At 47.4% G+C, this 24,784-nt stretch overlaps 1 protein-coding gene across 3 annotated transcripts in view; it reads right to left on the bottom strand.

The window, feature by feature from the left end:
- Positions 1-14,963, bottom strand: part of LOC119656545 (autism susceptibility gene 2 protein homolog) — an 855,308-nt gene extending 840,345 nt beyond the window's left edge. For all 3 annotated transcript variants that reach the window (XM_038062905.1, XM_038062907.1, XM_038062906.1), the window contains exon 1: positions 12,229-14,963. In XM_038062905.1, the coding sequence (XP_037918833.1) occupies positions 12,229-12,999 (771 nt within the window). In that variant the 5' untranslated portion in view covers positions 13,000-14,963. The remainder of the gene's footprint in view (positions 1-12,228) is intronic.
- Positions 14,964-24,784: the final 9,821 nt, after the last annotated feature.

The following is a 24,784-nucleotide window of genomic DNA, read 5'->3' as shown; positions in this document are numbered from 1 at the left end:
ATTTCACATATTTCAATCCATCACTTCAGTCTGAAAGAAATAATATCAAAGTTGAATGGAGAACATAATCTGGAGGAGCGAAACATTTTTTTCTGTTGGTTATGTGATGTCTGCAGTTTTCTACGACTATGGGTTTTGCTTCTTGACTTTTACAATGATCGTATGACAAGGAAATTAGCAGCTATTTTTGGATATGAATTCTGATATGCTGTTTACCGTGGAACACCCTCTAGTTGCTCAATTATAACTTCAGTTTGCTCTGCCAGGTTCGCATGTTTCTTGCTTGTGATGTCGTCGCATCACAACACCGGCAAGAGTATCGAACTCCTGGAATCACGCTGTGAATTTTTAATTAGCATGGATTATTGCAGTCGCAGCCACTTTTTCCGTCTTATCCGTGACTGACGATCTATCTCAGCCACTACTCCGGAAGCAATCAAACCACCAAACCATGGCTGGTCTAAATCTCTTGCAACATCTCCTAATGAACTTCAAAATCACCAATTAATTATTCGGATTGTGAACAAATGGTGTTGAAGCAAATTGATAACAATTTGTAATTACAAATTTCCAACCCATATTCCCCGATCGGCAGCAACTATCCACGCCACTAGGCCCCATCTATTTCCCCCAATACATCACTCGGAGTGTGACAGTTAAAATCACAACACGACATCACATATTTTATGTTTCTTATCTTTATTGTTATCGCTTGGCCGCAAAAAAAAAGCGATGGAATAGGAATAAAAGAAACCATCCACGAGAAAGTAAGGAAAAATGAGGAGACAAAAAATTATAAAAAAATAACTCGCAACTACCAGTTTTTTGCCGTGGGCATGTTTGCCTGCTTTTGTCAGCAACGAGCAGCAAAATTTAATAACAATAGCAACAATTATTAAACAAACAATATTTTCATGTGACACATTATCACTTTTCGCCTTGCCACACCTCATCTTAAATAAATTGTTGATTATCGTATCTAGCATGTGTGCAATGACGACATGGCCGACTTATCGTACCCAGAACTGTGTACATGTGTTCCCTTGTTGTTGTTCGTTGCTAAATTGTTGCTACAGTTTGTCTTGCTGTTAGCATATCGGGTTTTGTGCAAATACAAGAATCCACGGCATCTCCAGATACTTTCCTGCAAAACCTAAATGATAATTGTCAGAGTGCGAAAAAAACCCGGAGAGTGACATCGAAAGCGGGACAAAAAGATACTAAAAAAGAGTTCAAAAAAAAGATACTAAAAGAGTTCAAAAAAAGATACTAAGATACTAACAATAAAAGTTGGTGGAGGAGACGAGCGGAGTCAAATATAGAGCACAAGTGAGTCGACATGTGTGTGGGATCAGAGATTAAGTGCTGAACTTGAATTACGGCCGGTTGGCGATAAGGCGGAGATAGAGGGTAAACGAACGGTCGAGCCGGCCGCCCGGCTTGTCATGCATTCCCAGATCACGAATGGGGGAGACGACACTCTAGGTGAAATTTATGAGGTTGGGAGTATGTTCACAATGAGTGGAGCGTGGTAGACGTCCGCGGAAACTTGAGGTTTTTTCATAGTAATTCGGCTGGGAATCATGAAATTGGCTCCAAGTTGGTTATATTTAGCAGTTGAGGGACACTTGTAGCTTGTTTATGGCTTGCAAAGAAAGCTGCAAGTTATATTCCTTCTTGGAAGTGCTGACAGTTGTTATCCGAAGCGCTAGCTATCTCGGTAATTCCATACTTCCGAAGAGGTATCAGTGTGTCCCTCTCAACACTTCGAATACATTTTTCAGCCATAGTCGACCAGTCAGACTACACTGGAAAAGTTAGACTAGACTCCACATCGATTCACTCTTTTACTTCAACTACCTCTTTGAACTGAATGACCTACTCACTGTCAAATCCTTCTGCGCGAACCAGCCCTGCCTACCTGACACATGGTGGTCCCTAATACGAGAGGGCGACTTAAATGCCAAAAATACTTCTTGACTTCGCTCTCTACACAAAAATGATCTTCAGCTGCCCCGCTACTTGACAACAAGTCTTACTGCACAAAATGTCCCTCATTTTACTCCAGTACTCCCTATTTACAACGTAAGGAATTGGGACTGACACTACACTACTTGCAAATTAGGAACAAAACGTTCCTGCCATCAGTGACCACAATGACATGACCCTTCATATTCAACTCCCAAATCAACTATGCTCCCACCCTCTTTGATAGCACCTGACTTCAGGAAGGGTAACTAGGGGCTCGTAAACTAATTCTTAGGACATAAGCTATACCATATCTAACTTCAAACCCGTAGGACATCAAATGATATCGTTGATAGCACGATCATCGCCCTGTATACCGACTACCTCCATAACAACCTGTCAAATACAGAACTCAAAACTGTCATCCGCAATGATATCCTACTCCAAAACATAGCTCCTCCTGAAAAAACAAATGCCCTTACAAGCCCAAGCTCACCACCTGCTGAACTACTACTTCCTTTAAATTGACACCATCATATTCCCAAACAATCAGTCAAAAGAGGTTCAGCAACCGCTTCTTCTTCTTCCAATTAGACCTGGCTCTTTTTCATCAATTCACTTCGTCAACCAAAAATGGCGGCAAAGTCCATTAAGCAGAATAAAAACAAAAAGTCGACTGGACTTGTCAAAATTCCAATCAACATCCTAAAAAAAAATTCTGCAACCATTAGTCCTTTCCTGTCATTTTTGATTAGTGCCTGGTGAACGCCGACTTCTCCGCAAGCTGGAAATATGCTCAAATCACTCATAACCCTTAAAAGGTTGAAAACCTTCTTTTTCTTCTTAGCTACATGCCTATCTCCTTCCTCTCAACCTCCGCCGAAATCTTCGTGTGAACCATCAAATTAACCATCCATCAGCACTGAGATAAGTACCTTATCCCAGAGTTTCAGTTCGCCCACCTACTTAGGTCTTCCTAATTCCTAATTCCACCCCCTGGTGTCTTGCTAGGAGTTAACAGGATGACACCTACAATAGCCTGCTTCCTTGACATTAAGAAAGCCTTAGACTCCGTACGATAACATCTCAAACTGTCAATCACTCTTCTGCAAGATAATCTCTAGCTTTCTAGGTGGTCAGCGATCTAAAGTAAAACTTAAACAGTTCAGCAGATCTTCTTTCCATATACCAACCTTATGTAATCCTACAAGGGCCCGTCCTATCTGCAATTCTATTCTCACTATTCACAGCAGACATCCTAAGCCTTCAAACCATAACCACGCCAAAATGCTTCAATTTGCCGTTGCCCTCAACTCTCTCTCTCCCTTCCGAAGGGTATAGTATGTGCACTAGCTCGTCTGAATTCATATTTGGATCAGTTTTACCAATATCGGATCCTAGCCACTAGTAGAATTCGCCCACGTGATTAAGTATGACATCAAATTTGATACCCAGATATCCTATCCCCGACAAAATAAAGACTGCAAAGGCCGAATTCCAACGAACGATCAAACAGGGCAAGTTTCCGCAGAACCAATGGGCCAGCCCAATGCACTTGAAGCGTCAAAAAATGCCAGTGGAGGCTCCACGGAAATTTCTCATTTCTGAACGCTGTCACCTACTCAGATTGGACAAAACCTCGATATCACCCATCTAAGATGACGCGGTTCTTGCAAGGGTGCGAAGTATTTTAAGCCCTGAATTTCCTGGGGCTGTACTACCAAATATCCACTGCCCCAAAAAATCGTTCTAAAATCGCTAGAACGACACTTTTGGTTTCAACATGATGACGATCGATCTACGGTCCCAGCGCCTTATAAAAACCGTATCACGGAGACTTGTTTTCTTTATATCGATTATTTGCTCTTCGTTTCAGATATCGATATAAGGCCATAACGATGTTCCCAAAGCCAAAAACAGTCACCGAATTTTCTCTTTTCCTGGGAATCATCACCAACGGCGCAACAACTGGTATCCGGTCTAGGCCTTCCTTTGTAAGAAACTACAGATACCCCGGTCTTACGCCGAGGTTCATCAATTCAATACCCCTAAAAGCCGTCTGGCGTCCTGACCTACGCCATCGCTCCATCTTCTGCAGCGTCTGTCTCGTCTCCTTTTTCCTGGGAATGCTGAATTTTTTTTGTAGATGTTTCCTGAAGGTAGCGGACACCACAACAAACAGCGCTCTATGAGTACCCACGGAATTAAAAGAGAAAAGAACAGCGACAAATTATAAGAACTTTGGGTCTGGAGGAAGCTGTCAAAAACTGCAAAGTATCCCTTAAGAAGCACCTCAAACAATGGCCGCAAAGTGCTTGGTAATCATTTGGTTTCTTTTCGGTGGGAGTCTCAACCTCTCAAGGTACGCTTATGGACTTGAACCCCACGCTGCCTACAAGGGCTCGAACATCGTTTTATGATGCCATGTTACAGTCTTTTCGGATGATAATTCCTCGACCTATGAATTCCACCAGAAACCAAATAAGGCCACCCCTGACACTTGCCCCCAATTAAACAAAATGCCAATCTACAATCGTCTTGAATCGAATCACATTCCAGCACAAGTCACCGGTTTTCGCATCTATAAATTGATATTGTCGGTCTACCGACCCTGCCAAATGGTCTCCCAGTAATCGACCCTTTATACAGGAGTAGGATTGCGCGATTCGGTGAACCTACGGTAATTATTACCGACCAAAGGATTATACGAGTATATCTAACTTCGCTAACTTGGTAGCATCCAGTAGAACCAGGACAATGGTTTTCTGCCCGACTTCAAACGGCATCATCTAACCCAATTATGTGCCGTGAACCCAGATCGGACTGAATTAACGAAATTCCGACAATTCTACCTGGGTTAGATTCCAGTTTCAAAGAGGACTGTCAAGTAACAGCTGCTGGGACGATGGATGGCACGACATTCAGATTTCCATTTCCAATGGAACTGTTCGTAAACGTCAAGTTGAACGAGCTCTCAGTTTTGCGGAAAACCGTAACCTATTCCTAACCCAGATGAAGCTGCGGCGTATGTTGCTGGATGCACTGTCGAATAGGCGCAAAACAGACTTGGCATATTGATGTGACGGGTAAGCGGATGAATGACTGCCCATGGTTTCAGCTTTGCACTGGAAAAAATCGAAGTAGTCATCCTGACTAAAAAGAGAGTTCCGACCCTGCGTCTCATATCGGTAAAGTACCTTGGAATGACTCTTGACTCAAAGATCAGCTTTTTCGAGCAAGTCAAAGCAGCAACGAGGAAGGCTGCAGCTGGAGTTTCAGCCTTAAATCGGCCAATGGCAAATATTGGCGTGCCTACGTCTAGCAGGCGACGTCTCTTGATGATATCAGCGCAATCTGTTTTGCTCTACGACGCAGAGGTATGGGCTGACACTTTTGGCAAGGAGGTATATCGTAAGCGTCTTACACAAGTGCAGAGACGAGGAGCTTTGTGGGTGGCATCTGCCTATCACAGTTTCTTTGAATCGGCCGTGATGGTTTTAACTTACATAAAACCAATAGACCATTCCAGTGCACTTGATGTCCAGAAAGAGCGGACGAGCAATAGCCCTACGGCGATTTCCGGTGTCTAAACGGATCTGTAACAAATACCACACATCCAAAAGTGCAAAGTACTTTCAAAAGTAGGTCTTATGAGGGGGGTACTACCAAATTTCTATAGTCCCAAAAGATTGTCTTAAAACGGTAGGGACAACCCTTTTTGGATTCAACACGATGACATTCGATATAAGGAACGCCGTGCAGGCTATCCTCGTGTCCTGCTATATCAATGATCCGCTGATCACTCCAAAGGACGAGACACGACCTAAGGATCTTCTAGGAATGGTTCTAAGCAAGGTTCCCAACGCTGCAACTTTGCCACGCGTGAGGCTAGCCGAAATTTGGCAACACCGATTTGTTCGCTGATTTCCCCATGGTCCTATCCCTCCCTTGAATCGGTACCCAATACTACACATTCAAAGGTGCGAAGTACTTTCAACCGTAGATCTTATGAGGGGATGCTGCCAAATTCCGATAGCCCCAAAAGATCGTCCTAAAAACCTATTTCCCAAAAGCTGTACGACCCCCAACTTTCGGCACATCTTAGAAGGCCCGCCAGAACTGCATTGACCTAGCGATACTTACAACAAGATCGACCCACTTGATCCTCAAACTGCTGCCATACTGAAGCCTGGACATTTTTTTCATCCCCTGACACCTGTGTTGTTGTCTCCTGCCTGAAATATTGTCCGAAAAGTGATTGGTGTTAAAAAAACCTGAGAGATCTACGCCATCACTTCCTACACATTCCCTTCATGATATTGTTGAATCGGTAACGGGAGCGCTCTTGTTTGATACAGTGCCAGTATTTGACTCAGCAAAATCCAAAGTTTTTTCGGGGAAGTTTCAAAATTGGAGTATGACCAAATTTGAGATAAAATACTGTTTTTGGTTGAACGCAACAAAGGCGTCTGGTTCTTAAAATAGAAATCCAACCACGATTTCTGAGAGATAAGTGAAAAACAGAACACAGTTCATAGAAAAAACTGACGAAGCTGTTTTTAACAATTAATGGCATAAGCGGTTGGTTGGTAATCCAAATTGGGAGAATAGAAATGACTATTCCTTTTTCCTCTAAACTGACCAAAATAACAATGGTTCGGTACGATAGCATAGATGGTAATTTACAAACCAGTAAAGACTGCGCCAGGATCAAGCCGATGATCGAGAAAAACGCCGAACCTAGACAAGCCCACCCCGCTACCGAACGGGGCAAAGGTTAAAGAAGAGACCAGCAAGCGATTTCCGAAAATGCGCCTTGTCTCTCAAGAGTCCAGCCATCTTTAACACTTGGGAATGCTCAGTCTACACCGTCGCTGCATTCTGAGGGCTGCTGCAATATTAGGTCCACTGAACGAGCTTCTCAAGGGACTGCCAAGGATAAGAAGTTCCCCCTAGTCTGCATGCAAGAATTAAAAGGTGCATTTCGAAATGGCAAAATAGCACTCGCTGAAGCGACGACAACCTTGTTCTTGTCGCCGAACGCCACTCTAGTCCATCGAACACCGCCATTGGCACGTCCCTCGAGCAAGGATTTCCTCAGGGTATTTGCCACCCTCTGGGTTTCTTTTCCAGATGATCGAGCGCTCCCCACTGTCTTTCCTTTCAACAGATTCGGAACGCTGATCCTTTGCAGTTTCTACCGACCATTGACTACTGGTCTACGCTGCTCAGTAACGTTCGGAGAAGACTTCGCCTGATCAAGCACATTAACTGAACTACATCCTGTAGCAATAGGTAGACGTCAAGTTCATCAAAGGGATGAACAACAAAGTAGCAGACGTTCCTGCGCACGCATTAAATTGCATTTCCCTCAATTTCAGTCCTGAAGCCATTGCCCAGGCCAAAGCGAGCGATCAAATCAATGCCGAGCTGGAAACCCCAAGTTAGCACTTCAACACTTGGACATCAATGATGATAATTGTGGTGTCCCCATGGTGCGACTAGTTTCACGCCGGAAGTAATGACTCGAATCGGGACAGGCCGCTCTTTTAGCGCATCCACATCTCGCGTCTTGTCATCTTCTTGTAAATCGTACAGTGGTTAAGGAACTTTCAGGTAGACCTCGTCGGTTGCGGTCTCTCTCTCACTTTGATGTTGGCCTAGCCAGAAATCCGACGCTCCCCGAGACTCTAAGCTAGAATTGCACGATCAAATAAAAGTCGGTGGTGTCTATGGTTTTGAGTGTTGGCCGACTATAAAAGACAATGAATGTGTCTCGCGGTAATGGAGACGAAAATGTTACGGTGGACCATGCCACGATCATGATCGATATGGAGTTGCATCGATCTTGGAAAAATTGCATCTTCGAAAATTGGTCTGAACATGGAAGTCGATGATAAGCGACCAAAAGGATGGCTGAAACAGCGGTGCCTTGATACGCCAGATTGGGACATGCTGTGTCTGCAGCCGAAAAACCGAGCATTCGACGAGTGTCACGAAAGCATGGTTTCCATTACATTACTAGTTTATTACGAACCAAACAAGCCGTTGGCCTTGGTTACCGATGCGTCTGATGTGGCCGCCGGAGCTGTCTTCAGGCAGAAGCAGGGCGACCGTTGGTTACCGCTCGCATATTTTCAGCGGAAGTTGTCTAAAGCCGAACGCAATTACAGTACGTAGGACCGTGAGCTCCACGCGATATACGCAAGCATCTAGGACTTACTCGAGGGAGTTCGGTTTGTAATAAAAGCAGACCACAAGCCGCTAATTTTCGCGCTTGCCCAGAAATCGAACAAGCCAACTGCTTGACAGATTTGTCATCTCAGCTACATCTCGCAGTTTTCGATGCAGATTGAGTAAATAGCGGAAGACACAGTGTTGCAGACGCTTTATCTCGCGTGGAAGAGATATCTCTGGCCATGGATTTCAACCCCAAAGAACTGGCCGAGGAACAATCTCGCGATCCGGAGTTGCAGCGGCACTTCGTTGGAACTGACAGTTTTCACTATCTAAAACTCAATTATTTGGTGCAATGCTTCCCTTCGTTTGACCTAGGATGCGTAGCGACATTCGGTAGTGGTTGCGCTGGTGTGTACAGTGCCAGCGCTCGAAAATGAGAAAACATACGAAAAACGTCACCCAACCGTTTCCGATGCCCGACCAGCGATTCCAGCAGGTTCATATTGACATCGTCAGACCATTTACTCGGGAAGGTGGTTTCCGATACTGCCTCACCATGCTCAACAGGTTTTTGCGTTCGCCCGAGGTCTATCCTTTGAAGGACCAGTGAGCGGAGTCAATGGCCAAAGCATTCTACTTCTTTTCCTTCAGCCTTTGTCCCGTTCACAAGCGGGGTCGGCTCGTCGTGATCGGTTTCGCCATTTGGCTCTATCGAATGCCTGATCTGAGTGCAATCTCAAGGCATCCAGCGTATCAAGTCACTGTTGTTTAGGCCTGCCTTTTGGTCGTTTACCATGGACTTGGCCAAAGCATTCTACTCAACCTGGATATCACGCGGTGAATCGTGCATCGTTACCAAGGATCAGAGCGCACAGTTTGAATCCGCCTTCTAGTCGCTAGCGGATCTAACCGACTGTAAACGAACCCACACCACCCCGTACCGCCCAGGGTCCAACGGAGCGATCAAGCGGTGGCACTGTTCAATAAAAGCATCCCTAATGCGCCATGAAAGCAAAGCGAATTGGATCCAGCTGCTGCCTACGATGTTAATTGGTCTTCGAGACAGTGTTAAGGACGACCTCGAGACGTCGCCTGCTGAATTAGTATTCGGAACCACTCATCGGTTGCCGGGCGAATGGATCTTCGACGATAACCTCAGTGTCGATCATTGCGAGTTTGTCAACAATTTGCGGGAGCACATGCGAGGGATACGTTTACGCCCAATTGTTCATCGCAGCAGCAGGACGCCTTTTGTACATAAGGACTTAGGTTTTTGCTCACACGTGTTTGTTCGAGTTGACACTATGAAGAAGTTTTTGACTCAGCCGCATACCGGTCCGAACCGCGTTGTCGAAAGGCTAACTTCTACAGCCTACACAGTCGAAATTAACGAAAGGCTTGTGAATGTGTCGACTGAAAGGCTGAAACCAGCGTTCCTTCCGGCCACGGAGTTTGGCCTTTATACGGCACCGTTTCAGTCATCTCCTTCTGTTATCCGCGCGAGGCAGCTCGCTGAGTTATCCCAAAATTGCGTGTTATCACCGCATTCTAGTCTTCCTTAGCTCAAGTTTCGGATTTGCTACCAGTCACTCCTCCGGCCAGACCATTTGATTCAATTGCCAGATACACAAGTTGGCATGCATCGGCCAAGTCATCAAAGATCAGCGAGGCGGAACATTCGGGATAGCAGCGGATGTACAGCATTTTCACTCAACAGAGGCGCCGAGAGCCGTCCAGCGTAGGAACGCAGTATAGTCACCAACGTTGGCTGTACCCTTTGGTAGCTGATTCCCGCCACCTGACAGAAGCTTACGTGGCAGTTCGCTCCCCATCGCAATTTTCAGAATCATCGTGATGGAGGCACTGATGTAGGGGTTGCGGAGTTGCCCGCCAGAGTATAAAATCAGTTCTACACGGCAGGTGAGGTCTCCCACATCACCTCCCTAATTTTTCCATATGATAGTTTAGGGAGCCGTATTAGGGTTTTCATGTCCCACTTTTTAAGGGACGTTAAAAATGACGCTCCAGCGGCCTGGAGTTCTTTCACAAGGATTTTCGCCTGCCAGCAAGATTTCAAATTTCTCCACTCGGTTGCATGGATCTTTGCAATTTCACCCTTGAAAGTAGACTTGACAGTAGATGACGGGATGCCAAAAGCTGGCCCTGGCCCTACTGTTGTGGATTCAGATCCTTGGCGAGCCAGTTTTTGGGCTTCCCCATTACCAGCCAGGTTTGAGTGTCCTGTCATCCACATCAGAAATGTTTCGTTTACTCGGGAAAGTTTCAGCAGCAATTCCACCCCAACTGGCTTCACATGCTATTGCTATTTAGTGCTGATAGCGTTGGAACAGATTTGAATGGTGCAAACCCCGACATTTTGGTCGAAACCATCCTTCTGCTGCCAATGAAGTGGCATATATCTCCGCCTGGAACATGGTCGTCGTTTTTCAAAGGATCGGGCCAGTTCCATAATCGGATTACCCGAGGACAATCCTTTTCTACGTCTGTGAATATTAGTAGGTCTGTAGGGTAGGTAAGTAGGTATCAGTGGCCGCTCCGAGGAGCGCAATTACCGCTTTGGTGCGCCGTTTCGATGCAGAAACTCCTAAGACCGTGACTGTTGTTATGGGAGCAGTGAGGTAGAGTCCAGATAGCTCGGATTTACAGAGCCAGCCTGTAGCATTCACGAAGGAAAGCAGCTCCCCGACCCTGCAGCTAGAAATCTCTCTGAGGTCCCCAAAGAATGGTTTGCCCAGTGTCCGCAGCCCGACTCTAGCCAGAGCTGGGCAATTGCAGAGAAAGGGCATGAGGGTTTCCCTTCCTTATTCGCAACTTCGGCAATGCGAGTTGTAGGGTATGCCGAACCGAGCGGCATGGTCCCCTATGCGCCAGTGCCCCGTGCAGACCGCCGTAATCTTGAAAGCATTTGCGCGCGTCTGACACAGGACCTCTCGGGTCTGTAATCCCAAAAGACTCGTGGCCACTCATCGACCATTCGACCACAGCTATTACGACAGGATATGCCTTTTCAAAGGCGAATCTGGAAACCATATGACCGATAGGCATCAGAACAATGGGATGTTTGTCAAGGAATTTCCTGATGGACGCATGACCGTATGATTGGCCAGAATTATCAAGTCTATAGGCGTCGTTTTTAGCTTTCCGGGTAAATTTAGGATAGCTTCGAGTGCCGCAATCGGCATAGCCCAGAAATGCTTTTAAATACTTGACTGTTTGTGCCAGTTGATCACTGCAGCAGTTCTATCGTCTTCAATGGACTATCATGAGCAAGGATCATCTTTAATATCAAAATTCCCAACGCAGAACTTCTTAAATCGGATTCGATACTAACCTTTTTCAGGGCCATCACTCGCGCTCTTCCCTTTACGGAAGTGAAAGAGTAAAATATGGCAAAAATGCGCAGTTTGGTTCTCCAATTTTCATCTTGTTTTGAAATCTCTACCAAATCTGGCAAGTTTTACTAAAGAATGAAGCTTAAATCGTTTGTTGACAAAGGACGTACGACAAACACGTATAATAAGGACATTAGGGATACCAAAACTGTACCAAATGTGATCCCGTCGATGACCTCATTGAAGTTGCTCAAGAATTCGAATGAAAGCAATATGAATACTTCACTTGGAGGTTTATGATCCTTTGAGGGATCGTTCCAGGAGATATTCTGCTTGTGATAGACAAGATCTAACTTCAAAGCCATCAATGGACGATCAACGCTGTTAGGCTTTGCCTATTTTGAAGGGAAACGTTGGGAATATTGACCGCATGCGCCTTACAAAGTGGAATTTCTCCTGGAACTCCTCAGTGAGGGCTTCATATTGCTTCCAAACGAAACGACAACTTACTGGCGTTTCGTCTAGATCGGCAGCAAGTCAGCCAAGCCTCACCTGCAAGAGAATGTTAACCCAAAAAGTTGAAGCAATGAATGCGGACGCTGTTTCTGGATGGAAGCCAAGCGGATCCTTTTGTTGATTGAGAGCCTAATCCAGGGGAAGGATCGCCCAGTCTCCCTGTGGTGAGAATAAAACAACAAATTCATGTAAAAATCCGTCAAAAACTCACCTCTAAGTCTTCATAAGTTTTGAATGCCAGAATAGCGAATCCATCGATGATATCCTCCTCCAAAATTGGCGATGACACGTCATCGTCCTTAATGACGCACTTTTTATTGTTATTCAAGTTTTTACGCCTGATCGGCGGTGGCGGTCGCGGTTTATCATGCAACATCGTCGACGAGGACGATGTCGACATGAGATCCTCATCCACTGACTCCTCATCGTCGGAACATTCCCGATCGTCATCCGTTTCACCAACGGAAGCGGGAATCGACTGAGCCCGCGCACTATTATTGTTTGTGGCATTGTGATGGGAGGTAACGGTGGCCGCGGGCGGCAAAGTGTCCATCGACGTATCGGACGTGACGGTGCCGTTCAAATGGTTCAGGTTGGGAGGGGGCAGGAGGTCCTGTTGCGGTCCACCCACGCTCAGGGTCGTCAACGACCCGCCGCCGGGGTTAGATGTGGTCGTTGTGTCCGTGACATCGCTGCTCTCGTGACCGCCACCGCCGTTATTGTTCGTTGTATTTATGCCCGCCGTGTTGCTGCGCTCCCGTGAGTCACGCTCGGCCTGCATACGTTGGGCACGTTCGCGCCGCCGGTTCCGCTGCTGAATCTGCTGCCGGATCTGTTTGCCGGTCAACTGTTGGCCACCTGGGCTGGTGCCGCCAATGCAGTTAATCGAGGCTCCTCCACTTCCGCCGCTGCCTGCACCCGGGGGCAGCACTGAATGCGATTTCGGGATCGATTTCGTTATATCGTCACCTGCAGGTTCCATATTTTTCCATGTGCGAGAGATTCAGGCGGATTCACGTGTTGCGGCGACAACATCATTCACTGGTCTGGGTTTGGCTCGCGAGAGTTACAAATTGGGCACGCGGAGGGTGGTTGGGTTCAAGGTATCCGGGGTCCTGCAGAGTCTTGGCCGTACCCGGGGGGACCGTGATTACTTGGGGACGTTTCCTATTGGGACCTCTCCCGCTTGGGTTGCGCGCATAAAACCCGTTCTGGACTGATTTCCATTAACATCGAGGAATTCGCTTCACTTCCGGCCGTCTGACTCCATTCGGGCGTGCGAGAAATTCCCAAAAACAGGCGCGTTTTTTTACAGTACAAACTTTTGACATTCAAAGTGGAAAATTGCATTTTTTCTGGTGCTAAAGCAGACACTTCTTTGTAGGCAGTGCTTCTCACTCGCACGGCATTGACACTCCGATAACACCATCTCACTCGCACTCGACTCCGGCCAATTGTCAAAATTACATCCGACTTCGAATCAGACGCTTGTATGTGTGCGTGTGTATGCCAAAGCAATGAACAAAGTATTTGTCGAGTTTTACGGAAATTTCACACGGAACTCATGCAATTTGCGGGATTTTCACTGACCGGGACAATTGCCACGATTCCCGTTTGATTAAGTTGCGGAATTCGGCCGGGATGGGGCGATTTCGGGACTAAAGCATGGAATCCCTTGCGGGCATTCTCAAGGTACGCACACACCTCGCTGCGGCAATGTCACATGCACTCACACACACTCTTGCGCTGAAATTCCCTTCGATCTAATCCATGATTCCTCGTTCATTTCGCCTGGATCCCAGCATCGGCGGGTTCTGGAGGTGTTTCCTCGTTCTCTAGATCGCCGGGAGGTCCAGAATTTTCAATTGGGAATATTCCCGTTCACTGAGTACCGGAACCACGCGAAAAACACAAATCAAACAAAAACCAGACAATTCGCACGCGTGTTTGTATACCACCGACTCGCAATCGTCCCGTCTCGTTCGCTCCACAGCCTCGGTCGTGTTCGGCGCCGTCGTCGTTTGCATTCGTTTCGCACCAACACTCTTACACTCGCGGTACGACCGTCAACGCGCCGTCATTTTTCACTTGAAAACATTCAGTTGGGGAAATTCTCACGTTTTCCGATTTTCCAGCAATTCCACGCGCTCGGGCGCCCGTAAACTTCGCCCGAAAGCAGCCCGGACACCTGTCAGCCTTGCCTAGCCCCAAGTACCCCGTGCTCGGCCGAGCACTCGTGAAATTCGGCGTGAAAGCAAAGCGCGTCGCCGCGAGCTAGGGCCCAAATTTCCTGCACAGGAGATCGAACTCGCATGAAAAAAACCGACGGATCACGCACATTGACGCACTTACACTACGCCACACTGTACACTCGCACTGACACTCACTCACGGCGCCATCCGTCGCACCAACACCACCCCGCCAAGGGCACAAAAATATCCCAGCCGAGATTTTTTCTCGTCGACAACTCGATGGGGTCCGAGTCGACCAAAAAATGCACAAACGACGGCACAGGGGCCCCCGGAATTCTCAGCTTTGCACGGCTTTTCACGCCCGCCTTGAATAAAACCCGCCGCAATTCACGCGGCCATTGATCACGGTAGCTGTGGAGCGCTCACGCGGCACTGCGAAACGCAAACAAACGTCCACCGACCTGGCGGACTAAACGTCGGGCCGCCGACCGCTCGCAGGTCGACCAGAGCAAAAAAAAAACACAAGAAACGTCTCCGCAGTCCAACTCGGAGAACCCGTGCGGCTCGCGGCTCGTTTTTTACTCACTGTACGCGTCCCGGACCGATTTCACGCACGAACCGATCGAGTCCGCGAGCACGGCAGCTGCGGGCTAGATCCTGTCACAAATTCGCGATTTATCTGCGTCCCCGTGAGGCCGAAATTCGCCTTTTCCCGCACTGGCGATGATTCCCTCACAACTTTTGTATGCAATGTTCGCAAAATGACGGACAGTCGCTCGCGCCACCAACACACATGCGTGCCGAGGGTAATTTTCGTGTCGTCAAAGTTGGTTCGCTCGTGTACGGACAGCACGTGGGGCGGTGTGTGTGCGAGTATGAAGATTCCATGAAAAGTATGACATGAAGTTGGCCGTCAGAAACCCGTGGAAGTTGCCAACATACAAAAGCAAATGATACAACTTTTGAATAATTTCCCCGGGGGCAGGGCACGGAGAGTTTAAGGACGGGCGTCACCGACTTCTACCCCGTTTGGCGAAAATGAAAACAATCGGCTGACTCCTATCGGACGACAGCGCTCACAGAATTGAATTCCTCATTCATAAATAATTCCCCAATCCACTATCAAATAGAAACGAAAGCGCTTTGACCGCATTATCGCAGCCACATTGGCTCTGCAACGGAATCATGAGAACAAAGAACGCGCGACCCCACGTTCTTCATTCAATTCCACTCAGCACTGGATCACCGCGAATTTCGTCTGTCTCTCGCTCTCGTGGCCACAAACTAGAGTTTTTCAGGTTTGATGGTTGGCTGCGTTGCGGAAGTTGTCACCAGTTATGGCGGATAAATGTTTTGAAATTTCTGTTGCCTTCATTATGGCTGCAAAAAGATGGAATATGGCTTCTGCCGGGTCTATGCAAGCACGTGCGACGGCAGAATTCAATGAACTACCCTTAAACGAATAGAAAGTGGACCTCATGGCATGGCGGGAAAATACTTTTAACTCAATGGTTCCGACCACGCTATTGAACGGGACAAAGGCTGAAGAATACGTTTTGGGTATTTTTCGGAATGTTTACGCGTTATAAGGGCATGGCGAATAGTACATATTTGAGCCAGAGTAAAATAGCAATTTGCACTTTCTCATGGAATTCAGATTGTCCACACAATTAATTTCGTATCCAGACCAAGTTGGATCGAAAATTAAGGTCAATTACGAGGGGAATTGCATTGAATACAGCTTCGAGCGGTTCCGTATAGACCAGTGCCTCGCAAGATCCGCAGTAATTTTATATGAATTTGCTCGCGTTTGGCCCAAAATCTCTTGGGATCAGGTCTTGTTATAGCAGGGCTAAATCCTCTTTGGCTTGGCCCAAGTGGTGAGTCTTCGGCATCTGAAGTCAGCGACAGTTAAGTAGTGCAAGCTGACTCCACCTTCCAAAGCCGCCAGTGGGACGCTTGCCACATGGAAGGACTGCCAAGAGCAGAGCCTTGTCTGGCCAGTTCAGAGTCAGCCCTCTTATTCCCTTTAGGGCACTATGGTCGGGAACTGAGGAAAGAATGACTGCTAATTGCGTCCCCGCATTGACCCATAAGCTTGGAGGGTGTGTCTGCTGTACAAAGCCTTAATGACCATCTTTTTTTTTTTTTTTTGAGGAGGTGGAAATCTTCAAAAGACACTGGTCTGGACACACCAGCGTGTGGGATTTTTACCCACTAAAACCACCTCCGACTCCCTCCCTGCCCCGCGGAACCACCATAAGGTATTACATCACGGGGCGGAGTCAGCTCACTCTAGCTTAATCCCATTTCTTCTATACGCGGCGCACGTGACCGCGTTTTTCTCCTTTCCTCTGCCTTTCGCAATTTATTTTGAATTGATGCGATCATGGAGTTGACCGCATCCCAATTCTCTTGATGTGCTAGCATTTTCGGTACCAGCACCTCTCCTAGAGTCTCCTCTAGATTCCTCCTTTTTTCCACAAATCGCGGACAGTGGAAGAATACATGCTCTGGGTCCTCTGGGACTCCATCGCAATTTGGACAGTCGGGTGAGGTCTCCAATTTAAACCTGTGAAGGTATTGGAGATATCCTCCATGTCCCGTGAGAAATTGGGTGAGATTATAATTAACCTCACCGTGTCGTCTCTCCAACCACTCCTTGATTGCAGGAATGAGCCTGTGAGTTCACCGACTCTTTCCCGAGCGTTCCCATCGCTCTTGCCATCTATTTATGGATCTCTCCCTCTTGGCTTCGCATGGTATATATTCGCCATCTCATCTGCCAAGATGTCAGTCGGCATCATTCCAGAGATGACGAATGCTGCATCATCTGAGACAGTCCTGAAGGCAGAGCATACCCTCAGAGCTGTCCTCCTGTAGACTGCATTCAGTTTGCTAATATTAACTGACATTTGCAATGCCTCGCTCCAAACTGGGGTCGCATAGAGCATGATTGAGGTCACCACCCTGGCTATAAGCAACCTAGAGGTATGCCGTGGCCCTCCCACGTTCGGCATCATCCTCGCCAGGGCCATACTGGCAGTGGATGATTTATCACACACATGCTGTACGTGTTGCTTATAGCTGAGCTTCCTGTCTATCACCACCCTCAAATATTTGATTCTAACACAGGCGAAGTTTCTCTTCTGGCGCTTCGTGATGAGGACCGCTTCTGTTTTTTCCTCCGCAAACGTCAAACCAGAGCTCTCCAACCAACATTTGACAACACTGATTGCCTCGCTTGAGTATAACTCAGCATCTTCGAGATGCCTTGCCACAACAACCAGTGCTATGTCGTCAGCGTAACCCACCACTGTGGCTTCCTCCGGAAGGGGAAGATTAAGTACATCGTTGTACATGATGTTCCACAGTAGGGGGCCCAATACGGAGCCCTGCGGGACACCCGCGGAAACAACATACTCCTGGGGTCCGTCATCAGTGTCATACCAGAGCCTCCTTTCGTTAAGTAACTATCGACGATAGCAGCGAGATAGGCGGGAATACCAACCTTCGCTAAAGATTTCCGTATTAGATTCCAATTGGCCGAATTGAATGCATTTTTCACGTCCAAGGTTACTACCACGCAATATTTGCTGGTACTACCCTTTCCGTGAATTGCATCTTCGGCGAAGCCAGTAACCAATTTGATGATATCAATGGTTGATCTGGCTTTTCGGAACCCATACTGCCGATCTGAAAGGCCGCCTTGGCTCTCAACAACCGGGAGTAATCTATTATAGATTACTCGCTCCAACATTTTCCCCACCGTGTCCAAAAGACATATGGGTCGGTATGACGATGGTTCACCTGGAGGTTTACCAGGCTTAGGCAGAAGTACCAACTTCTGATGCTTCCAAGCCGCCGGAAATATTCCTTCGGACATGCACGCTTCGAACAACTCAGCGAACATGTCCGGCCTGGATTTCACGGCAAGCTTAAGAGCCTTATTCGGTACTCCGTCCAGGCCCGGCGCTTTATTGTCTGCTATTCTGCCACAGATCTCCAGCAGTTCGTCTCTGGTGACTGGAGGAATTGCCGTCACATTCAGAGGTGGTTGGAATATGTCGGTGCTCTCCTCTTGCTGGGGGAATAACCCCTGGATGATTTTTAGCAAGAGGGTGGTATACGTGATCTGCGGAGATGAACGGCCTCTGAATCGTCCCATCACGATTCCATAAGCTCTTCCCCGCGGGTTTACGTCCGCTTCTGAGCAGAGATCCTTAAAGCATTTCCTCTTGCTAAGCTGTATGGCGAGCTTGAGGGTTTTGCGGGCTGCCTTATAGGCGCACTCTTTCTGCCCCTGATCGACTCTACCAACCGCCCTTTCAGCCGCTCTTCTGGCTCGGTGGCAGGCTGATCGAAGACCGGTCAGTTCATCATTCCACCAGTAGTTTGGTCTTCTACTGGGGAATGAGCACCTCCTAGGCATGGACGCGTCACATGCTTTGGCGATGCATTGAGTCAGATGGACGGCTCTTTCCGTAGAGGCGCCTGCATTATTAGGTTGATCTAACCACACCTCTATGAAGGTCTGCTCATCCAAAGATTTTGAAGATCAGCCTGAGATCTTTTTCGGTTTCGGGCATGATAGCTCTTTGGCCTGAGGCTCGACACATACCTCAAAGAAGATTGCCTGGTGATCGCTGTGGGTGTAGCGTTCGCTGACGTACCAGGACATACCACGCGCCAGGGAAGGGCTGATAAAGGTCAGGTCTACAACCGAGCCTGACCCCCCTTTCTGGAAGGTGTTTACGGCGCCTTCGTTAGCCAAAACTATGACCATCTGCGCAAAAGCTTCTATTAAACTGCGCCCCCTAGCATTTGATTCTCTGCTGCCCCACTCTAGGGCCCAAGCATTGAAATCATCAGCAATCACCTTTGGACTTCGTCCCCTTGCGTCGTACTCGCTTATTCCGCTGGAATTCGATGGTAGTACGGTTAGGCGTCACTTGGGTCGCTTGTGATACTGTTGGCACAGCGGGGTTCGGCGTGTTCTTCTTATTCTTTTCCTCCATCTGTGATCTATTGTAGAGCACTCTAATAGCCCTCACCATATTCTTTATCGCTTGGTGCACGTTGTGCTTGTCCTTGATAAACTCGGACAGTTCAACTATTTTTGCCTCAAGCTGGGTGAAGGGTAATTCCTCCAGATCGGGACTCTGTTCCTTATAAGTCCCGGCAGGGTTACCCCTTTTACAAGGTCCTTCACTTTTGGCGTTTATTGACCTTGCCTGTACGAGTACTTTGTCCTTCATCGTCTTTGGTGGAGATCTCAAAGTTGATGAACTTCTTTTGAATGGGTCTCTTCCTTGTTCCTGGAGCACCTCCTGCTGTCGAGCATCTTGAACATGTGTGCTGGGTGTTGTCACGGTTTTTGTTGTCCAAAAAGCTGCTTTTAGTTCATCTTTGTTTGGTCTTGTTATTGGTGTTCTCGGTAAAGTCGTACTTCGCTTGAATACCTTCTTCTCCAGATCCAAATCACTTGTAGCATTATATGCCAAGGTGGCCAAGTTGTCCACCACCGAGGCACTGCGGTCGAGGGATATCGATGACCGGGAGCCCGCTTGCTCACTCCCAAAAGCCGCCGGTACTGGGGTTCCGAGCCCCTGCACCGTAAGTTTCCTCCTTCTCTCGTCTTCCATGGTGGTTTTATGTTCTGGGTATCCTTCCCATAGCCATTTTGGTCCGCGCACCAGAAATGAGCAAACACTAGTCCATGCACAGTCAGAAAAGAAAAGTGTATGAACACATATTTACACATCAATAGGTATGCCCCCATCCGCCAGCTGGGGTCGCGCCTGATGGGATGGGAGATCTGGCCACTCCTCACATCTGGCTGTCCATTAAAAAGACTATGTTACGCTCAGATCATATCCTAGCAATCGGCAGGCCTCCAATACTTTCAGGAGGACCGTACAGCTCGACAACACTGTATGTATCCGAGAAAACCTCCTAACGGACTCCATAAGTGAAGCTCCCTCGACGATTACCTATCTTGTCGTGGTGAGGGAGCTCAATAAGGAGGATCCTTCAGGAAACCAGAGGTGACACCTGAAGCTAGACGATAATCAAAACCTCAAGCCAAGGTGCAACTACTGTGCCGACAGCTGAATGGTCACAGGGGTTAAGATGTGGCTGTAAACGGTTAATTCTAGGTACCAGGCGATCCCCAGTTTCAACTAGTCTTGCCTCGGTTAAAAAGGGCTCTGCCGAGATCGACTTATTTTCCCCGGTAAAACAAAGGCCATGGGAGCCAACTATGAAGAAACTAAGAACTTAAAAAACAAAAGAATTCAACAGCACTTTGATCGTAACGCTCCAACTTTGAGCTCTTCGATGGAGAACCTGAGTCTAGACTCAGATTCGCCACTTATTCGAGTGGGAACCAACCCTATTGGAACCCAGTCCTTAACGGACGAACCAAAGAAGTCGGTATTCCTGACCCCGGGCTCCAATCGGACTCCGGGCTGAGGCTAAAGTCTTACCTATGGGCAAGCATCTGCCTTCGGGCAACAAACTGCCTCAGGACAAATAGCCTTCGGACAAAATAATGCCTCCGGGCAAAAGTTTTCGGACAAAACAATGCCTCCGGGGAAACCCCCTTCGGATAACACACAACCCCCGGGTTGTGGCAACGTTGAAGGGAAAGGATCGTTTGGGGCATCTGCAGCTAAAGGCAAACTAAAGCAAAGTGACAGCGGTCTTCTGATGATCCCAACTTTTGGTTCAAATGGCTGCAAAAGAAGGCTTAGTCGTCAACGATGTGTTGGAGGGTGCCCGACTGGCTCTGAAGAGGGTTTCGGAGCTACCATCGTTTAGAAAGCGCTTTCTTCTCCAGAAGAGGAGCGTAATGATGCTGAGGTCCTACAGCAACTTGGAGTCCAGAATAACCTCAACATCTCCACCGGGATACTACTAGATAGCAAAGCAAGGGGAAGTGCCGATAGGCCACGAATTTCACTCACTATCTGTGTTCCTGAATTTTGGTTAACGGCCTACGTGATGGCGACATCACAACGATCAAATTGACCATAAAAAGCCAACAGGGAGATAACGAGATCCTATGGTGCTTTGCTTATTTCCCTTATGACCTAGACGAAGTTCCCAGTGGAACATTCATCAGAGCTAATAGCAAGATGTGATGTCAACACTCACCACATATGCCGGGGAAGTTCCAACATCATCCAGACTACTGGAATATCTGGTAGGAACCGAATTGCAGATCCTCAATTTGGGTGATGAACCCACTTTCTTCAACGTGGTAAGGCAAGAGGTCATCAACAACACGGTGGCATCTACTGACATCGCGGCTCTTGTCGGAGAGTGGAGAGTATCAAACGATATCACGCTCTTGGATCATAGGTGCATCGATTTCGTAGTGGGCATGGATCTATTTCCACCAACTCCGTTTCGGAATCCACGTAAGACAGATTGGGCGACGTGCAAAACAGAACTGAGCGCCCGGGTTATGGTCCTTGGGAGACGCATCCAATCCATTGCTAGAATTGAGAAAACAACCCAGATGATCACTACCACGATGAGAGAAGCTTTCGACGAGAGCTGTCCACTCATGATGCCAAAGAAGGGTAAAACACCATGGGAGAATTCGGTCATGTGTCCATCTGGAAGCTTCTTGGCAAATATTATCTTTTAGAATTACAGACTTCACCGACGGGTCAGTCATGGAAAACGGTTCGGGTGCAAGGGTGGTCTCGGGCAATCCAATTATGGAACTGGTTCGACCTCTCGGAAAAATGACGACCATATTCTAGGCGGAGATATATGTCATTTTATTGGTAGCAGAAAAAGGTTTGCGGCAAAAATGAAGGGATCGCACCATTCGAATCTGTTCCGACAGTGGGGCAGCATCACCAGCACTAAACAGCAACGACATATCAAGCCAGTTGGTGTGAAGTTGTCATCAGGTGCTGCTGAAACTTGGCTGACTGAACGAAATATTCCTGATGCTTTGCTTTGGATGGCATTATGGCCTTAAGGACAGCACTGCACGATATAGCGTATTTAATATGGGGGTCCAAGGAGAGGAGACGCAGGAGTACATTGAGGACATCTACCGGGTACGACTGGAGAGTCCCAGTAGGACCTATACATGCGGTTCTTTGAACCCTATTAAGGAGCTTGTTTTCGATAGCGGGGCTGGGTCCTCTGAGCAATAGTGCATAGACTTTTGAACCTTCATCGCCGTATATACTGCTTCAAGTGCAGCAGCAAAAAAAGCGGTAAAAACGTGGGAATAGGTTGCTCTCCATACGGTCCGGTCCAACATCAAGTGGATGTGAACTTAGGATATATCCCAAGAAGCCATGCGTTTAAGTACTAGTTCATTTCCGGCCTCAGGCCCGGGGGTCCCTACTGTTGTTTCCAATATAGCGGAGTTGCGGATGACGCTGACTATACTGTCCACGACGATGCCAGTGGTTTATCCGCCGATGATGCGCCTGGCATCAACACCGCTTGTTGCACTTCTGCTCCCTATTTTTTATTTGTAAAGTTTGAGCCCATTTCTTCTTCCCACAAGTAATCCGGTCAACAGTGTAAAGGTCTTACTTGAAATCAAAAATGCTTAAGGTATTCAGAGCCCGCATACTTGAAACCAAGCGGCGCATGTTGTTTCATGCTGGATTGTCGTCATATTAGGAGTTTTTCCAGTGCAGGGATGGTCCTCGGGCTATTAGCTTGGCTCACCCCCCGCCAGATTCGCTGGCCTCTAAAACATGACCAGCTGACGAACAAATCTTTACTTCAGTCGGCCCCTTCACACTCCTAGCCCATCCGAAGGCAGTTTCCAGAGGCCACTGCTTGGAGTTTGTTTGCGGACTTTCCCAATTATACAACCCTGAAGCATAATCAGACTAGTCCGCCTAGTTTACCTGAATTCCTAGATGTCATGCTTCTCTCTCTTTCATCTCTATAACTATCCATATAAAGGGTGTATAAGCAGGGCCGTAAAGAGGAAATCAGGACCCGGGATGAAAACTATAAATTGGGTCCGGAGTGAATATGATATGAGCCTGGGGTAACAATTATGCCGGGTCCCATATTATCCCTTTTTTCACTGCAGTTTATATTTCGGGCAGAGTATTTTTCAATGGCTACTCCTCGTGGTGCTTTTCTCCCTCCTCTGTAGATCCCCAAGGACATACGCTAGGCTTCTAATTATTAAGATAGTGGGGCCGGGTCGACTACGGTGAGTTAGACAATTTTTGGTTTGGTTCGGGAGGTCTTAAAACCACCATGTAGCGTATCAAGCCACTGCTGTTTTGATTGGTTTTCTGGTCATTTCTGGTGGCTAGCCCAATCTTACCTAGTGAGTTCTTGAGCACGGTTTAAGGCTGTTGCCGGAAAAGGTAACAGCGATTCGTAACTAAGAAGAGCCAGCATCGTTAGATTGAGCTAAGAAGATTCCTTGGAATAGATAATATCCAGAGCAACCTTTGTACAGACGTCCCTAGGTAGACTGTTAGGCGGAGTCAAAACGAAGGTCAAGGCCTCAAACCTTTACGGCGACGAAACACTATCTAGTCCACGCCATTGAAGGCCTTGGTCTGATATGGAACCCTACGAAGGACGACTTATGCCTGAAAATGGCGAAATATGATCCACTAGAATTGCCGGCGTTGATGGCAATTACAGCAAAAACTCTGATGCGGAGAATAAACAACCAGATATAGGCTGGGGTGAACTGACTTCGAGAGAAATTCTGGCATATTTTGAGGCAGAGTGGAAGTTATCCAAATTCTCCGATGGATGCATTATGCCAAAGGTCATCATTGTGAATTGTTGCAAAAGTGTCGCAAACCGGGTTGATAAAATGGTGGACTCTGGGAACGATGGTGTGGTCAGAGATCCTTGAAGAAGCAAGTAGGCACCGTGAATCTCTGCCCCTTACCGGTTGAAATGATATCTGCAACCGGTGGCCCCGAACTCCGTGAAAATACATAGCAGACAGTCATTGCGAGCTGTAGTGAGGCGAAGGGTCCGAAAAAAACCGAGGATACCCCCAGGATACCCCGGGCTTAATCTGCTTATAAGTATGGTCTCCTTTGGTACCATATTCGCATAGAACATTACGACATATGACTATAACGTACGAAAACCGTAGTTGTGCAGGAACGGGGGCAATCAAAATTTGTCCGATGAAATTTGAGGATCTCCTTAACCGAAAGCGGGCAACGCTGCGAGCTTGCTTCAGGAGGTGTTGGTATAATCCAGACGGAAGGTAGATGCGTCAACGGTACGAACCTACGATCAGGGCTTATGGAAGCAAGTAAGGTATTATCCGCTTTCATGAGGATCATTCCGCCTGGAAAGTGGAATCGCTAAATGCAGAGGTAAAACTTGAAGTATTTCAGTACCAATTGAAAGGACCCCCACGTTATCATTTAACACACGCTATCATCGTCCAATTTTCATTACAGCTGGATTCGTTATTGTCATGTCGTGCTACGCTTCTAGTAATTCTCTGCGAACTAATACTCGTCTGGCGGTCTAGATCCTACCAGAATCCGCCACAGGTGGAGCTTATCGAAAACCATTATATCATCGACTATG

The sequence above is a fragment of the Hermetia illucens genome, chromosome 5 (genome assembly GCF_905115235.1).
Source record: "Hermetia illucens chromosome 5, iHerIll2.2.curated.20191125, whole genome shotgun sequence".
Taxonomy (NCBI): domain Eukaryota; kingdom Metazoa; phylum Arthropoda; class Insecta; order Diptera; family Stratiomyidae; genus Hermetia; species Hermetia illucens.
The sequence above is the reverse complement of the archived record's forward strand: the minus strand, read 5'-3'. Positions and strand labels throughout refer to the sequence as shown.